This window comes from Protopterus annectens, chromosome 8.part0 (genome assembly GCF_019279795.1).
Source record: "Protopterus annectens isolate FY-2018-M chromosome 8.part0, PAN1.0, whole genome shotgun sequence".
Taxonomy (NCBI): Eukaryota; Metazoa; Chordata; order Ceratodontiformes; family Protopteridae; genus Protopterus; species Protopterus annectens.
Window position 1 is genome coordinate 1,430,033,233 of NC_056741.1, and position 20,068 is coordinate 1,430,053,300.

General features: G+C 38.3%; 1 protein-coding gene across 1 annotated transcript in view; it reads right to left on the minus strand.

The window, feature by feature from the left end:
* The window catches only part of LOC122808102, a 447,249-nt gene that overhangs the window by 381,881 nt on the left and 45,300 nt on the right, over positions 1-20,068 (minus strand). The window contains exon 2 of the mRNA XM_044079073.1: positions 5,491-5,554. Within this exon, the coding sequence (XP_043935008.1) occupies positions 5,491-5,537 (47 nt within the window). The 5' untranslated portion in view covers positions 5,538-5,554. The remainder of the gene's footprint in view (positions 1-5,490; positions 5,555-20,068) is intronic.

The window sequence follows — 20,068 nt, forward strand, 5'->3', positions numbered from 1 at the left end:
GCATCTTATTAGCAGCTTGTAGCCTTAGTCCTGTGTACTAACTGCCAGACCAGATTTCCCCTGTGGTAAGTGGCAAAAGTATTGGGCAAAATGTTTAGAATTATATACAGTAGACGTAACTGGTCATTTTTTTTGTATTTTTATTTAAAATAAGACTTGTTTTGTAAGTTTCTTTAATCGTTTTTATGCATGGATGGGCCTGATAATGGCTATTCTACAAGTCAGTCAATGTCAGTTGGTCATGAATCTGATTGGTTGAGTTGCACTGAGCAATGTGTGCACATCACTGAATGCAAAATGGTGAATTGCACTGCAAGAATATGGGGAGGTACCATAATAAGAAAGAAGGAAGTAGCAAGTGAAAGAAGAATTTAACACAAGAAATTAGGATCAAGTACCAAAGGGAAAATAAAGATGAAATTAAAATTTTTTTTTTAAATCAGCTGCATGGCTCTTAAAATCCGCAATGATTCAGGGAGTTGTAGAGAACATTGGATGGCAGTCCAATCTACTGTGCACATGCACTCCCAGAATCCCTAGGGAAGCAAAGCCTGTGCCTCCATGTTATGTCAGTGACCAATGAAATGCACCATATGAAGGCAAATTGTATCCTTACTCTCAAACATAAGAACCAGCACACATATAACTCATAGCCATTATTTTTTTAGGTATGTATTTAGTAGATTTGTAAGAGTATCCCCATTTAGTCAAGGTGGGCAGCACTAATGTTACTAAAGCAGTACAATATGCTCTGTTGTAGCATACTTTAGCAGTGGAATGTATTCCCCAATTGTAGTGTGCAACAGAGCCCAGGCACAAAACATACCAAAAGTTCAATGATCCCTGCACATAACAATGTCCATGACAGCAGCAGTGTAAGTATATCCTGTTCCCATACCTCTCAACTGATACTGGTTTCACAGAATGTCCTAGGTGCTGTCATATCTTTGTGGTGTTGTACACATAACATCTGTGATTTTCAGGCACATCACAGAGGACTGCAGTCTATAAATAATGTTAAACGTTTGAGTGAAAGACTTCACATCTGTCATGTAATGCAAGCTAATGCACATTCTGTTAAGTTACCAATATTATAAATATATGACATTGGTATGTTAACTGTACCCTGATACTGGACATTTGTTCCCCCCATGCCTCTCAAATTCTTTGCTCAGCAATTCTGGACAAAGGAAAACATTCTAGGAGGGGCAGAGGCCCAAACTCAAGGATGGGTTTTACATTTTACTCTAATTCCTTTAACATTTTAATAAAATAGCTTTTGTATCAGCATGCATTGTCTAAATGTTTTTTTCTCATGGATATAACATCTGAAACTGAAATGTATGTCTGTATGTATGTATGTGTGGTATTAATGACTGACAGTAATCATCGGTGCATTACCAGTAAGTCACACCTTTTATGAAGAATAAGGAACAATAAGTATCAAACTCTGGGACAATCAGCAACATCAGGGACAGGTGAGAGGTGCAGTCCTACCATTACTTTGGCTTCGTTCCTGTTATTTGTACTAAGATGCTGATTGCTATACCCCCACCCCCCATGTGCATCCTTTGCAGCACTAACGTAACAAGCTTCAATCCTGGAAAGAGGCTTTTGCGTATTATTCTGTGGCATTCCCCTGCACACACATGGCTACCTTCACCAAAGGCAACTTCGGTGTGCGTACTGCCTCCTTATTGGTCAGTGAGCAGAGACACAAGGAAACATGTCATTTACTCCTGTCAGATTCAGAAGGTATGCATAAACAGGGCATGGCAACACCTCCGGTGTTACACTCACTTTTAAGCCTCTGTTCCTCAGTGAGTTTGATCTGTAGGGAATGCAAATCGGTTTGGGTTGTAGTGTTTGGCTTCTAGATGTCCAGAGGAAATGTGGTTCAACAACTAGCAATGGAAGCCCTAACAATAGCTACTAGTACCCTAAGAAAGAAATAAAACTTACCTTCTGCTAGAATCACAACCTTGTGATAAAAGCAGTTCTGTCAACAGATGAAAGAAATTGATAATAAGTGCAATGCTGCAGGGCTGTTGAATTTGTGAAGAATTTCCTCACAGTCAGTTAGAAGCAAGTAGGCAGTGTTTAAAATGGGACCCTTCTCTTTAGAATTTCTAAATAAAATTGTTGATAACATGTATTGGGCATATATATATTTCCTGAAATGGTTTACAAAAAAAAAAAAGTTAAACAGGATATAGTTCATTTTAAAGATTGTTTTCACTTATTTTGCCAGACTAGCTTTTTTTTCTGCATACTAGCAACACAGACTAATTAATCAGATTTCCTTGGGCTGACTGCTTCTATAAACAAGTGATCAACCTCTTAGCTCGAGAAAGCTGGACAAACTTAAAATGATGGTGGGACAAAGGCCCAAAAATGAAGACAGATTTTAAATATTGCTCTTAAAAACTTAGAATGTTGCCAAAATAATAGGATTTGTTCTAGTATGCATTTTCTGAAGGATATAAATCTGAAATTCAGATGTATGTCACTATTTAGAGATTTCAATCCTCAGTGATTTGCCAGAAAAACACACATTGTATGAAAAACAAATCAAAACTTTGAGGCAAAAATCTGGACAGTTGAGAGGTATGTTTGGAGGTATGCATGAATGGACTACATCACTTGCTGTACTGAACGTTGCATTAGCATCCCTGCCATTAGATCTCTTGCCTTCTTCAGTATGCCTTCCCTCTGTTACTCCTAAAACAATCATCTGCTGATTCTATACAGACTAATTCAAGCACAGAAAATAAATGGCAGTTGTGTGTAGTTTCTTCTGGAACAGAAGAGGGTGTATCTGTTCACCTTCTAAAGTTTATATTTAAAACTCTATTACACAGAGAAAATTTAGAAGTCGGTGTCATGACATTTTACTTCCTTAACTGAAGTGGCAGCAATTTTATTTAACAATGGTTAAAACTATATTTTCCATGACAAAAACAGCAACATGTTACCAACAACCCCAAAGTGAATCAACTTGTTCAAAGTTTATCCACACACAGCCATTCATATCTCTGTCACACTTAACATGATACAATTAAGCTGCAGTCAGAATCTACCAAATAAAAAAGTATAAGTCCTGCAAATTAATTCAGTACAAAAATGTCTTTCCAGTTCTTTGATGCAGAAGATGACATTTTTTCCTGGCATTCCATGTGTTAATATAAAGCAGATGAAAAAGGACGAGCTAAGTGCCACGTTTACAATGGATTCTCGGAACTGCTCTTTTCAAATGTAAGGTATTTCAACATAAAACTGTTGAGCTCTAACAGTAATTGCCAAGGCTGTTAGCAGATACATGTAAGATGAGCTAGATTATGGTAAAATGGGGCCCCCAGCAACTCCACTAGTCCCTCCAACCATTCCAGTATCCAACTACTTGGCTATTTCTCCCCAGTCACTATAAACAATGTTAAAATCTCTCAGCATGTTTACTATTTTCTTCTTTAATTCTACAATGATTACAAATATTTGGATTTAATTTAAAACTTTTATTTCAAATTTTATAGCACAAACACCATTAGACACTTGCTAAACAAAACCAAAGTCTCTCAGTATAAACAGACTTAGCATCAACAGTAAACTTATCTGCTCTTGAAACTCACATTCATTGAAATGACACTGGAACCCACATTCAAAGAAAATGCATCTGGCCAGTGGCAGATTAAGTTTACCTTTGGGCCATTTACACACCATAGGCCCCTTGCACACATTTTTAGGACCATGCATACATGCATATGTTCTTTGATTCATTTTCCTGACTGCATTAAATTATGCTTTTTGAATATAACAGCACCAGTTGATAACAGTTTGTTTTAAATTTGTAGTTTTTAAAATTTTTTTCAGTAAGCAATAAAACAAAACATATGAACTAATAATGACAAAATTATCCATTTTAGAGCATGTCAACCATAAAAGGCCCCACAAATTTCTGTTATTACAATCCGCCAATATCAGTCAATATGCACAAACTCTGTAGAAGTAAGTAATTTGAATAATTCCACACAGATCTATAACTAATGAAGAGGTTGCTAATAGCAAACAGCATTATATTTCAGTGTTTCATCTGCAAATTCATTGCGCTTTAAGAATAAACTGCCTTTGTTACATACAAAATGTTAAGCTGCTAATATTGCAGTAGGAAATGGATGGCAAACTGACAGGTTTATAGATATAAGGTATCTCATCCAAAGGGGGACACACCCCACCCTTAAAGTACAACACAGTATCAGCACTCCATCTACATTGTGTGAACATAGAATCCACATACCTCTGCATTAACAGCAAGCATGCTACCTCTTGTGCTACTAACACTACTTTCAAATTCACAGTCATAAACAGCAATGAACATTTGCTAAACAAAGCAGTTGCACATTGAAAACAGACTTAGCATGTGCAGCAGTAAACTTCTCTTCCCTTAAAGCTTACAATTCCATGAAAATGTACTGAAACCCAATTTCTTGAAACTGCACAGAAACTAATAGTTTGCTTGCTGGTATAAAGGATTCAGTCTCTTGTTTCCTGTAACTAAGGTACAGCGTTTGGTAATGAGCCTGGTTACATTAACTAACCTGTCACCCCTAGCTAGGGCACTTACACACACACACACACACACACACACACACACACACACACACACACACACACACACACACACACACACTTCATTTCTTAAATCTCCACTAACCTACAGCATAAATGTTTTTATGGAAAATCCATACTCCATGCTGCTTGTTTCAAAAAATCGTGCACTCAGCTCCGTTACATTTTAAATGTGTATGCATCATACTAAAGGCACACACAGACACTACTAGACACTCTCTGCATACATCCTTAATGAAGAAATATGTCTGTGGCAGCCCCGTGGCCAGTGGGCCCCCTCCTGGCTAGTGGGCCCCTACAAGCCAGTGGGCTCTTGGCAACTGCCTTGGTCGCCTAGTGCTGGATCCAGCTCTGCATGTAATTCTGCATGTTTCATATTGTACTTAAACTGTAAGCAAACATGTCAGAAAAGAAAGAAATTGAAAGAAAATGCTCTGAACAAATACATATTTCCTCTCTTTTTAAATGGGGATTAAATAATTGATAGCCAGCTGAATATGGGCTATCAAGCAAGTGGTATATTTTCACCACTCTGAGCAAATCACTTGTTAATAGTTCATTAAATCCATCTACAACCCCTTTTTCCCCATTTTTGCACAACATATGCTCAAGGATCACTCAGCCCTTCATATAACAGCACACATATCTTAATATAATATATACATCACTGGATTTTTCTTTTTGGGAATCCCACCATTGTGGTCACTTTTCACAGTGTGAGATTTAAATGTGTAATATCAATTTCCTACACAGCAGTCACTCTTTGTTACATTATGTTTTGCTCCATGTATCTATGAATGCAACAGATTCACCCCCCCCACACACACACACACACAAGCATGCATGTTTACACACACAATTAGTTACCCTTCCTGAAGATCTTGCCATGCTCTTTCGGTCTTGTTTGATGTCATCTTGGGCTTACATAAATCTGTTTTTGTAATGAAAAAAATTAAAACGACAGTTCATCTACTCTTCTCTTAATATTGTAATTTATTATTTTCAAAACATAAACAACTGTACCAAAATATTTTACTCCTAGTACTGCCCTTCTCTGTTCTGATTGAGCTTGAAGGACTGTGGCCTACAGAACTGTCAGGAATTTATGCCTGCTGTGCTATAGCTTACAAGAGAAATGACAATCCTACAGTTTATCTGGTTATCTAGCCAAACTGTAAACATGAACACTGAAGGATGAATGTGATGATTACATGCTTGCCAAGTGTGTTATTAAGAGCAAGGTACCTAATCATCCTCAAACAGGTTTGCCACCTTTATATAGGATAGTCCATGTTTGGGCAGCAGTGAAAAAGAACATGAAAAACTAAAAATATCATGAGATTTTAGGATAAAAAATATTTTCAAACTTGTATAGAACTATTCTATATCCATTAAGAAACTATACAAACTACTTAAACTCTATAAAAGTATGCTTTTATTTTAGCAAAAAAGTGACATTTATTTATTTTATTTTATTTTATTTATGTAGCATTTATTAACTAGGTAAGTGGACTGGTTCAAGGACATTTTCAACCAAGACCTGTACCAACTGGCCAAAACAAGATACATACATCAGAAACATAATCAAATATTATACCATGACCCCCCATTAATATTCTAAAACGTGCACACTGATTGGCCAGCGTGCACGTTGTAAATCGACTTATACTAATGGAAAAAGGTCCGGTCACCCGGACTTTTTCCATTAGTATAAGTCTTTTTTAAAACACTGTCTCGCTATGTTAAAGGAGTTTAACATAGCGGCACAGGTTTAAAAAAATCAACGAAGATGACCCTTGCTTTTCTTAAAGCTGTCTCGCTATGTTAAACTCCTTTAACATAGCGACACAGTGTGTAAAAAGCAACGGAGATCTTGCTTTCTCCATTGCTTTTTTAAACCTGTCTCACTATGTTAAATGGCTTTAACATAGCGAGACAGTTTTAAAATAAGCAACGGAGATCTCTGTTGCTTTTTTTAAACCTGTGTCACTATGTTAAACTCATTTAACATAGCGAAACAGTTTGTAAAAGCAACAGAGATCTTGCTTTCTCCGTTGCTTTTTCAACTGTCTCGCTATGTTAAATGGGTTTAACATAGCAGACAGCTTTAAATAAGCAACGGAGATTCTCCGTTGCTTTTAAAGCTGTCTCGCCATGTTAAACCCATTTAACATAGCGAACAGTAAAAGCAACGGAGAAGATCTCCGTTGTTTTGCCCACAGTTCTGATGTACTGCGAGGCTTACGCATGCGCAGTACATCAGAACTGCCGCGATAACAGACAGCGCGAAGGGCAGCAAGGAGGCATTATACAATGCCATTATTTAAGAAAAGTAATTATTATTTTTCTTAAATAATGTCATTAGATAATAACAATAACCACTTCTGGGTGTGGGTAATGCTGGATTTACCCATGGTTAGCTTTGTTTGGTCCCTTGGGCTTCGCCCTCGGAACCAAACCACGCCAACCGTGGGTAAATCCAGCATTACCCACACCCAGGCGTGGGTTATTGCTATATTAACTACGTTGAGAAAACAGGTGTTATGTAACATGTAGACACAAATACATTAATTACAGAGGAAAGTTTAAGCATAAATTTTAACATTTAGTGTAAAAGGCATTTAACAATAGCGCAAAACATAATGTTTAGTGATATAATTGACAGTTGTTTTACATTGCATAGGCATGAGTTAAGCACACAACAAGCATTTATCATAATAAAAATTAATTATAAAGCAACCATATGCATAGTCAAAAACATTCTTTCTGTAAAACATTTTTTCATACTTGTATGTAGGTAAAATAGAGTACAGGCAATACAGTAGGACAGTAGTTACTAACCTCTGTAGATAGCAAGGAGAGATTTTTCAGTGTTTTAGCCAAAAAGTTATCTGTTTGCATTTTTAACTTGTTCTGGGTCCTTAGTCTTCTAGCTTTATAGGTAGCAACTAGATTTGCAGTTCAGAGGACCATTGAGCCTAACCCAAATTCTCAGTTGCACCTCAAGCACTTGCTGGTTAAGTGACTTGCTCAAAGTCATGCAGTAGACAAGTGAAGACTGAGGGAATCACATCCTGTACCACAGAAACTACAGCTGACAGCCTTACTATATGCGCCAAATGCAAGACGGATCTTTATTTCCAACTGTGGGAGAATTGAGAATTACTGCAAGATCTGAGCATTGCTTATACATTATACTGTACTTTTATCTACATAAGTAGAATTACTTGTAGAAGCTCTCTTGTTTTTTGAACACGGTCTGGGATGTCGGTCTTGTAATTTCATTTGCAGTTCTTGGAGAATTATGAGGTACTGCAAGATCTGAGCACTATGAAGTCATTTATTACTGCATTTTCCATAAGCAGTGTTACATAAATCTCTGCCTAGTATGATGTCTTAGACTGGAGTTTGGATTACTGTAGTGACAATATTCTAATTGTTGCTGCAGGATTTGTACTTCTGTCTTTCTATAGCTGTTTCCATTCCAGTTTTGGTTCTAGAGGCTTATATTCTGCTTATTTGCCTGCTTAAAGTAGTCTGTTTGTTTCTGTGCTACTGTTTTTCCCCTGTTCTCATGTCTGATACATTGTTACAGCCCTCCCAACCCCACTGATGCATTAAGAATTACTTTCAATGCTGCTCCCTATTGCTTGCACAAAGTACAGTTTCCCCTGACTCACTGTAAAGCTAAAGTCTCTGAAATTCTAACCTACCTGGGGTCATTGACCTGAGCTCAGAGCCATAGGACTAGAGAACTGGGACTTTCTACAGGTTATGAAGGTTCAGAGCTCCACTTTTGGCTTTATTTGACTGGAATGGATCCCTCTCTAGCTTGTTTGCTATAACCAGCTCAGAGCTATGCCCATCTAGGGTCTAAGCCCTGAAATGTGAGAAATGAGCTTTTCATCAAAAAGAGAAGAAAAGAAGAAAAAGAGCTGTGGTCAATGCACCGTTGCTCCCTTTGGACTTGTTCTACAATGCATTATCTGCACAACAGCTTTTTTTCCTGTAAAAGACCTGCTACATCTATACAGTCTATACAGTCTTAGAAATCCAGGTATGAAGTTCAAATAACCTGTGACAATCTCAGATAAATACACCTTGAACTGCAGTACACCCCAGGCCAAATAACGGGTCTATATTAGATCACCGAGCGCTTAAAAAAAGCGAACGGTGATTAATTGACCCTATGTAAGTGAAAGCTTACAATTTCAAACTGTCAGAACAGCGATTTTTTCCTAGGGAAAAACATTACATTAAGTGGGGGTCTGTGCCCCCCATACCCCCCTACTTAAATTTACCAACTCCGAGACCGCACTACAGTGCCGTAAATGGCAAAGTAAAGAGGCGGCCTAGCGAATTCTTTCCCAGGGAAAGAATTCGCTTATAGGCTACTTCAATATTTTGCCGTTTCAGGCTTTTGAGTTCGACCAAGATGCATTAGAAAGAATGCGTCTTTGGTCTTCTAATAGGGAACACAAATAACTAGGCATTTCCCCATGCCTTGGTAGTGAGTCCATCCAAACAACATCATAAACAAACCAAACTCCAAGCAGTTATAATTATGCTTGCCTCCCCAAGTCAATCCTGATGAAACAATGGACCAGAACTTCCCCATGACTCCTGCAGACAACCTAACTGAGAAGGGAATCTTAAGACAGTGTAAGAACTGTGTCATGTTTTCAGATGATCATCTTCTACTCAAACAGTACAACACAGTGCGTCAGAGATGTGAGGCCATCACAATACACATAATCCATCATATGCTTAAGTTCTAAAGATGATTAACTTGCCTAAATCTCAAAGACCTCCAAAATGTAATACAGGCACAAAGCACACTCACCAAGTTAAGCTTACCTCCTCACATAGCACAAAGAGTCCAAAGTCATAGATGCTGAAACCGTAAGGCAGGCATCGACTCAACCAAACATTCTTGTTATAGATGACTCCATTGTAAGATATACAGGTGTGTCTATTAGCAGGTTGAGCAAAGAAAGAGTGACAGTCAGTTGCTTGTCTGGTGCCAGGATCCATTGGATCATGCATGCACTCAAGTCTTTGATCAACAAGTACCAGAATGACTCTGTCATAGTACATGGATGGTATCAGTGACTTGAGATGTAACTCCCTGGACGATATGAAATGAGAAATGATAGAGCTCTTAGATTATATGTCCAAGGCAGGTATGAGCCTAGTATTGAGCAGCATTCTACTTTCTTCAAGGATGAGGCTATAATACAAGCCACAACATGAGAAAAAAAAATAATTGACTTCAATAATCGGCTAAGTTTTTGGAGTCATTTAAAGGGGGTCCACTATTTGTCAGCCTGGGAGGATGTGATCGACAGGCCACACTGTTTGGTTAGGGGCAGCCTGCATCTATCCTCTATAGGGTTTCAGTTATTGGAAAGACATTGCCCACCCCATAGTGTCTTTTTTAGGCAATGCTAGGTTGATAAACATACTAACTTAATGAAGCAAACAAAGGAAAATATGAAGTTGCTACTGCTCAATGCTAGGAGCCTAAATCACTCCCTACTCTCTAGAAGATCGCCTCAACATGGAAGATGTAGAATTTTGTGTAGTGACTGTGACATGATTTAAAATGGCAGGCAGCACACTAGCTGTGCAAGGCTATAACACCTTCCATGCATTTAGACCCACTTCTGCACAGTAGGGAAAAAAAGTTGGATGTGTCTCAGTCTTCATCCAGAAGAGACTCACATCAAGCCTGGTAAAGCAACATGATGCACTAGAATGTCTTCATGTCTAAATAACCATCAGAAAGGTTCTATACCACATAAAAGCTAGCTATAGAACTCCCTCTATGACCCACGAAAGCCACAATGCCTATCTACAGGACCTGGAATCACTCCATAGTAAGCCTAATGCCATTTTCCTACGTGATCTGAAGTATTCAGCTATGGACTGGGAAACTTGCACCACTGCTAGTGCACGATCACAGAGATTCACGGACTCTGTCTGTATAAATTCCCTGGAACAATTGGTCAGACTACCCACTAGAGGAACAATATCATGGATCTAGTCCTTACTGATATGAGGGTATCTTGTACCATCCCTTTCATATCTTCTTCACTTGTTAGGTCTTACCACAAAGCTGTCTCCTAAATAAAATTGAAACCAGGCACCCCTTCCACCCAAGAAACCATTAAAAGTTTCTCTAAGACAAACTACCTATGCCTAAGTGATACAATGGTAAGCTTCAAATCCCCACCAAATCTAGTTAACTCCATTGAATATGTGAAAACATGCATCACCACACCAGTAGCATAGCAAGAGTAAAGGGTAAATAGGATAGCCACCCCAGGAACAAAGTGTTAGGGGGTGTAATCATGAGTTCTGGAATTCTGTTTTTGTGTACAAGAATGTTGCCACAGAAAGGCACATCTGATCTTTGATAGCTTTGGGTTCGGGTATGGGACGTTTTGACCCCAGACAGTTCAATCCTAGACGGTTCAATCCTGGACGGTTTGACCCCACTGAAATGGCAAAGCAAGAAAAAAATAAGCCACAGATATTTTGACATGAAGAAGAAAAAATGTTATATACTGCTCATGCATCCACATAGTTACTAAGAAAATGTCAAAGATTACCTCCGAAAAAAAAAAAAGAAAGAAAAAAGAAGTCATGAGGATATATAACTGTTTAAAACATTTGCATTTGAAATACATGTAATAATATTATTAATGTTAATTTAAAATAATATTAATGTTTGCAATGTTAAATAATATTGATTTTAAAGTTAAGTTAAAAAACTAATTAAATTAATTATATTTGCAAATTAAATAAAATGTTAAGTAAATTAACATTTGCATATAAAAAAGTTAAATAATATATTAAATTCCAATGAAAAAAATCATGATTGATATGTTAAGCAATTAAATGAATTTATAAAACTTTAAAAAATTTTGTTTATATAATTGGGGTCAAATAGTCTGGGGTCAAATCATCTGGGGTCAAACTATCCAAGAGCTACTCCCATAGACAATAAATGTAAATTTAAACATGAAAGTGTATACAATTGCATTGGGGTCAAATCGTCTGGGGTCTAATAGTCCTGCTTCCTTGGGTTCATGTATCTGTCGAAAGTGACAGTCTTCTTTTGGAAATGGATATGGCTGTTGTAGGAAGCCAATTAGTACAAAAAACTATTTCTTTTTTTTTGCTCTTTACTTGAAAAATTGAGGAGGATATGTATTTGAGTGCTGTATTAGGAAGCCAAATTAGCTGAAATACCAAAAAATGACAAAAAATCCTACCCAAACAAGATGCAAAAACAGTCTGTAATTCTACACCTAAAATGCCTTCATGATTCTTCACACAAGAAATGTTTGTTAAAACCAAGTTGAGTACAATCTTTATTAAAAATTTATAACTGTGTTAACAACACAGAAGACTTGTGGAGGTATTTTTGGTGTAGAATGGTAAAGATACCACTCGGGTTGTAGAATAGTAAAAGTTGAAGTTGTCCTTTTGTTTTGTTTTTTTTTGCTCTGGGGGGGTGAGGCAGTATTTCAAGGACTGGCACCAGGCACTAAATAAGCCAGCCTCTTCTCTGTACCACACTATACTAGCATGCAAACAGCTGCATAGCTGCAGTTGTTCCCTGTAGGAAGAAGCACAAGGCATAACCACAGAAATAAATCCCCTTGGTGGAATTATAATATCAACAAGCTTTACAATAAAAGGAAGAGAATTTTGATCAAACATTAGAAGATTAATTCCCCAAAAATGATAGGGCTGTCATCAGTGAAGTAAACAAACAGCTCAGGAGCTTAATTAAAAAAAAAAAGTTTGAGGCTGAAATAACTACCCAAGCCAAAAACAATGTTATAGTAGTGAGCATAACTGCCTTTCAAGCAACTGATCCAGGTTCGATTATCAGCCAGTGCAAGAAGTCTATACATTTACAAGTGTAACTTGGACAATTTGATGTGGACAAGAAATTCATCCTTGGTTTGGCACCTATATCCCTAATGGATACAGACAGCCTGTAAATGTTTCGTCTACGAGGCTCCTGCTTGTAAATGTTTCATCTCCCAATCCCCTACTTACACTTATTAAGGGCACAAGAACTTGTTAGAAATGTGGGATACATGGCTAGGCTTAAAAAGGCCCTCGGGTCATTAGCCTAGTACATACCTATAAACGTGTTACCAACACTGAGGTTGAAGATACAGTTGACCAACTGTCTGGTAAAATCAGCTAAAACTTTACTCCTCTCTCCCCTCCATGTAGCCCACAAAATATACCTGAAACAGACTCACCTTCAACTCTCACACAAGACCAAGTCCTGAAAATATTGCATTGATTGGTCCTGACAATATCTATTAATGCATCGTGAACAGCATGAGGCACAATTTGGTCACCCCCCCCCAACAACAGTGTTCAGCCTCAGCCTCCATACAGGTTTTGTACCAAGTAAATGGAGAACAGGTGCAGTCACTCATCTGATTCCCCTGCATAAGGAAGGACCTTCCACTGACCTAGGCAATTGCAGATCCATATGTCTGACCTGCTTCATAAACAAAGCCATGAGAAGACTTAACATGAAACTAATCCATAAGGACATAGAGAACCTCCAAACACTGGACCCATCTCAGTGTGGATTCATCAAGGACAGGTCATGCTTATTCAATCTGGTGGATTTCTTTAAAAAAAAGTCATCAAAGCAATGGATGAGGCAGTACACACCACATATCTTGATCTGGTCAAGGCTTTTGACACAGTCCACCACTCAAGCATAGTAGAAAAGCTAATTGCATAGCAGAAAAGCTAAATAAACTGGGAATAAACCCCTATGTATTCTACTGGCTCACAGATGGGATGCAGATAATCATAATAGAGAAAGCTACCTCCAAAAGGAGACCAGTCACCAGTGGTGTCCACCCAGGGTTTGATGCTGAGACCTCTCCTGCTTGGCATCTACTTCTCTGAAGTAAAAAAACAATGCCAAAGGGCTCTAGCTAACTAAGTGTCTAGATGACTGCAACTAGAAACAGTTATTGACTCCAAAATGACTTATCCATCCTGCAGGAAGGAAATGGGGCCAGAATCATGGCCACAGTGGTGCAGTAATTAGCAGTGTCACTTCACAGCAAGAGGTTCTCCAGTTCACTTCTCAGCTGGGATGCCTTCTGTGTGGAGTCTGCATATCCTCCCTGCAGTCACGTGGGTTTCCTCCAGGTGCTCTGGTTTCCTCCCATACTCCAAAGACATGCAGTAAGTTGACTGGACACTATAAATTGCCCGTAGGTGAGTGTGTGTGCTGCGGCAGGGCTAGCCACCCGGCAGTGTAAAGCTTGGCTCAAGATGATTGCCACTGCGGAAGTGACACCCTAACTCATGTGCAAAAATGGGAAAAGGGGGTGAGGATTGATGAAATCATGAACTGAAACTAAATGTCAAAAAAAAGCATTATTGTATCCTTTGGGAAGTAAACTACGCTGACGAACTATCACATTGCTTGAGGGATGTCATTTGCAAAAACATGAGGTATGCTGTTAAAAAGCTTAAACAAAAAGAAAATTATTATTTGTCTTGTATTCGTAAACTCTTGAAAACGTCTACAAGTACAATAGGTTCTTAGTGGTAATACCATTGTTTCAGTTTTCTTGGGCCCATATGATTATTTGAGTATTTGCTTATTTTATCTGAATTCTAATATCAATTAAATACATAGTAGCATGTTATGTCAGTAAGGTCTGAATAAATACATAACTGTTGTGACAATAAGATATAATTTATCCAACTTTTGACAACACTGCTGTTCAATCTAGCATGCAAGTCAGAAAAATTGTCTAAATTAATATGCAATTCTAATCACAATCAGATGTTATTTTTTCATCACTAGCTACTGTGTCGCTGTTACAAAGGTTACAGAACTTTTACAGATCTTTCTTATATGTACAAAATTCAGTATCTTTCCTAGAAAGAAAAACGGCTCATATCTACTAAGGAGGAAATAAGAATACAACATTCCATACTGCAGTGCAGACAAAGAGTTAATGTATATGCTAGACATTCTGTGGGGTTCAGTAAATGCGAGAAGCCTACATGGAGTTTACGTGTTTGAGCGGTGATACATATTCATGCTGTGCACAGCGTGTAAATGTAAACAAGCATGTAAAGCAATATGAATAGCAAACCTGTTTACAGTAGAGCAATCTAGTCTAGCTGGATTGTGTGGAATGCTACAATGATAACCAGGATTTATTATATAGTAATGCATATGGTCCAAATACAGTAAAGGACAGTGTATACAATGCAGAATATTATGAAATCCCATTCTAGCCATTTTGTACAAAAGTTGTGTACATGATCCGTAAGAGTACATGGACTGCCATTTAAAATAAAGAGTAAGAAGTGTGTGTACTACACAGGGACACTCAGATGAATTGTAACAATGAACACAGGGAAAGTAGACAGGTGAAACATCATAATGTACAGCAGATGAGGGCATGTAAAGGGAAGACAGTTGCAGCAGGAACACTAATCACATATCAACATGGTACAGTATGGATTTCACAGTAAAAATGTATATTATGTGACTGTCAGACAAGGTGGCATAACAATGGAAAAGATGTCTTTGTGAGATAAGCATCCTGACATGAACAAAGGAGAGAACCTCTATCAGGGATGTTATATATGACTGGTGTTGGGTACGTACTGTGAAGCTGTGCAAACTGATTTACCTGAATATGAGTGTAATGTCAGCAGAGGTCTCCAACAAGTGGGACACAATTACAGGCCCATGGAAACAGTAAAAGAAGCATGCACAGTCATGGACAATATCAGAATAATACCAACAGTAATCCCATGTCTCTGACACAACATACATCATTCTGAGTGATCAGAGATGATTCTGCACAAACACACTTGTACAACTATTATGACATGTCAGCAATCTAGGAGGGTAATCAAGCACACTGTCCTGACACTGTAACATCTGCTGGAGGTGTTATAAGGAACACTGCTATACCTGTATATGACATTATGATAAATCAAGGCTAGTTGATTGGTCTGCATGGCATATACATGGCACAATCCACACTGTCATGAATGTAACCCATGTCACCAGTGTTGTCAAATAGATATGTAGGTACTGTATGCATCACCAAACAGGTATCACACATGCATCTGGTGTAACACCTTGATGGGTGTTCCACACTATAAGACAGAAATGTTCATGCAACAAAAGGAATACCTGGGTATGGCCAATAAGATGTGTGACAGCTCACTGTGGCAAAGGTGTTACACTTTAGTTACGCATCACTGGAAGATGTGTAAGGTGGTACATGAAGAAGGGTGCATTGTACTCAGTTACTGGTATGATGAAGGCTGTGAACTATGGAGGTAGTCTGGCCTTTGATGTGGATGTCCTGCACATACTCAGTAGTTATATTACATACAAGGGAGTACTCAGCACTGTGGCCACATGCTGGTGGATGTTCTACATACCATTTACCCCAGGACACAGGTCACATACTAACTGGTCTGCTTATAGGGTGTGATGTCTGATTTATCCTTGCTTTGTGCATTTGTTTTCATAATGTAACAAATCTCCCCATATTTTTGTTTCATCTCATGTGGTTTCATGGCTGTGGCAGCAATCTTTGGTGCATGTTGATACTGTATGTATTATACTAGTATCACAGTCAGAGTCAATGATTGCCCACAATCTGTAGTCCTCCACAAAGTTGTTTGAATACGGCATGAGTACGTGTATGTCATTCTTGACGTCTGTGACTTAAATAATGTACAGGAAAGGCCCCAGCAGACAGCCCTGATGTATGGACCATTTTACTGGACCAGAAATGTACTTCACTTCACATATTTCAACATATTTTGATGCCACGTATGTGATCCAGTGGTCTACCTACTTGGTGATTGTCGCTCGTCTGGTCAGGATAAAACAGACAAACAGTTGTGAGTTTGGTTCAAGCAGCTTTATAATATACAAACTCATCAGGATTAAGGCTTAGTAACTTAAACTTAGATAAACTTATAAATGGACTACTGAACTCATACAAGTTAACACTCTGGCTATTCTCTCAAAATGGCACTGCTGCCTGCACATGCTCTCTATTTATATGCACGTGCCCACACTTGGAAATGCTTCTTAAAGTTACAACACACATTCTGTTCTACATCCTCCCTCTTTGTGAAATAGGTCAAACACTAAAATGACAACATTCATTGACATACAATTGTGCAGAAATGATCCTTTGACATGCAATTATACAGAACTAATTCTTTGACATGCAATCATACAAAACTATACACAAATAAAACAATTATGTCCAGGTTGCTGTGTATTTTACACTAGGTCTAGAAATATTTCTTGATCATGTGACATAAAAATTAGAATTGGGTCTAGCAATGGGGGACTGTCTTTAATGAATATTCAATTTTAGGGACATCTGGGACATTATCAGGAACCGGAATAGGTACTGAGACATGTTCTTCAACATGAACATCGTCTGGGTTGCTCTGAGATCTAGAGTCTGTATCGCAGGTACAATGCTCCGATATTGATTCAGACACCAGAAGAAGATACCTGCGGTTCCTCCTGTATTTTATACCCTCAGATTCCACTAAGTAGGATCTCAGCTCGGCACATATACCTGTTATTTTACCAATTTGATCAAAACCTTTCATCTTTTGCATCCTCACTGTCTCTCCTTCTTTCAGTGGACAAAGAATTCTGTTTGTTTTATCATACCTAGACTTGTGAAAGGAACGCTTGTTAAATAGTTGGGCTTTGATTGCTCTGTTGTTTTTAACATTAGGTACCAACAAACTGGAACTGATAGGCAAGGGTGTTCTGGTTTGCCTAGATAGAAGTCTCTGAGCAGGCGAGCCAAGTAGGTTGTTACAGGGTATATTTCTGAGATTAAGTAAATTCAAGAAGATATTGATATTGTCACTCTTTGACCTCTCTAGTAATTGATTTGCACTCTATACTGCACATTTAGCCAGGCTGTTTGACTGTGGGTATTCCGGACTGCTAGTAATATGGATAAAGTCCCACTCTTTTGCATATTTCTGAAATAATTGACTAGTAAACTGGGTACCCTTGTCAGAAAGAACTTTGTGTGGACTACCATGGACTGAGAAATGATGTTTCAATTTAGTAATAGCAGTACTGGATGTTAGGTTAGATAGCAAATCAATCTCGAACCAGTACGAATAAGAGTCTACCAACACTAAGTAATGCTGATTTTTCCACTCAAATATGTCAGTGGCTACTGTTGACCAATGTAGTTCAGGTATCTGTCTTAGCTGAAGCAGCTCTTTTTGCAAATGCAGTTTAGTACTATTGCATACTGAACAAGATGAAAGCACTTTATCAATGTCTTTTGACAGATAAGGCCCAAATACTAGCCCCCTCGCCCTTCTTTTGGTAGCTTCAGAACCTGGGTGGCCATGATGCAAAATCTCAATGTATTCAAGTTGTAAGGAAGTAGGAACAATAACTTTAAGACCTTTGAAAATGAGATCATCTTCCATCAGCATCTCATCTCTGTAAGGAAAATAAGGTTGCACTTCTGGCGGTACACAGGATTGCTTTGATGGCCATCCAACATTAATGAAATGGTTGAGCTTTTGCAAAATTGGATCAGTCTTTGTATGATCTCTTAGCTCATCAAGTCTCGTGGTAGAAAAATTATGCACTTCCATGACATTGAAGGCAAAATTATCTGCATCAAGCTGTTCTGTGGTATGCTGGATAAGGTATCAGCCAGATAAAGAAGTTTGCCTTTTGTGTAGACCATTTTGAAGTTGCATTTTTGTAATCTGAGCATCTTTCTTTATAGTCTTGCTGGAGCTGTATGCATAGACTTCTTTAAAATAGTGACTAGAGGTTGATGATTAGTCTCGATCTGGATAGCTCGGCCATAAATATAATCATGAAACTTCATAACATGTGAGCACAATTGTCACACGTTCCTTCTCAATCTGAGCATACTGCATTTCAGGTCAGGTAGGAGTTCTAGATGCATAGGCAATTGGTCTGCCCTCTTGAAGAATAACTGCACCAGGACTGAACTTTGAAGCATCACAAGAAAGAATTACTGGTTTGCGGACATCATAGTATCTCAATGTATTTGGACTGGCAATTTTCTGTTTGAGGTTATCAAATGCTCTCTGGTGCTGTTCCAACCATGACCAGACAATATTTTTGCATGTCAGCTCTCTTAAAATTACTGATAACTCACTGAAATCAGGTATAAACTTGCCAAAATAGCTAATCTTTCCAAGAAAATGCTGTAGGACTTGGACATTGTCTGGAGTTGGCATCTCAAGAATGGCTGCTTCTTTGAAAGGGTCTGGTCATAAGCCTGCACTGGTAAATAAATGACCTACATAAGTAACTTCTGTAACATGAATTTATATTTTAGAGGATTGAGCTTCAAGTTCACTTCCCATGCTCTGTCCAGAACTTTCCTGAGGTTTCTGCCATGCTCTGCTTCTCCATTACCTCCAACTATTAAATAATCCACTATTATAGCACACGGATAACCCAAAGAAAATTTTCTCCATTGGACGCTGAAAGACTTCACTGGCAGAATTTATTCCAAAAGGCATTCTGAGAAATCGGTATCTAGCAAATGGGACTACTGAATGTAGTCAGTAGTGAAGATTTGCAATCCAGCATTGCTTGGAAAAATGAACTCTTTGCATCCAAAATAGAAAAAACAGTGGCATTTGGCATGAGGGTAGCAACCTCCTCGACTGTATGCATAGGATGATGGGGTCTCTTTAATGCTTTGTTCAAGTCTCTTGGGTCAATAGATATTCTGATGTCATCTGAGCCTTTCATATGAGCAACTACCGTGGAAGATACCCACTCAGTTGGTTCTGTGACTGGACAAATCACATCTTGCTGCACCATCTTATCTAACTGGATCTTGACTTTGACTGCATAGCTATCAAACTCTCCTCACTGGTCTAACCACTGGACTGACCTTTGGGTCTACTTTTATGGAGTAAACAGCTGGAAGTTTGCCTAGCTTGTCATCGAAAACATTTACATATTCTGAGAAAATAGCATCGGTGAAGCTGGCACTAGGACATGTGCTTACATGACGGACTTCTTTGGTAAAAGAAAGTAGTTTTATCTTTAAACTGCCTCTGAGACCTAATAATGTCTATACAGTTCTCCTGACTACATAGAATTACAAGCTGTAACTGTTCCCAGCCGAATAGCATGATAGCATTACTGAGCCTTTGGTTTGAACCTCTTCACCTCCATTAGCAACAAACTTCACATAATTAGCCAAATTAAGTTGCTAACCACTTCTTAATCTAGCAAATGTTTCTGCTGACATAACATTGCATTTTGAACCAGTGTCTACTTTAAGCTCCATGGGTTTACCATTGATCAGGACAGCACAAAACACTTTGTTCCTTGCCAACA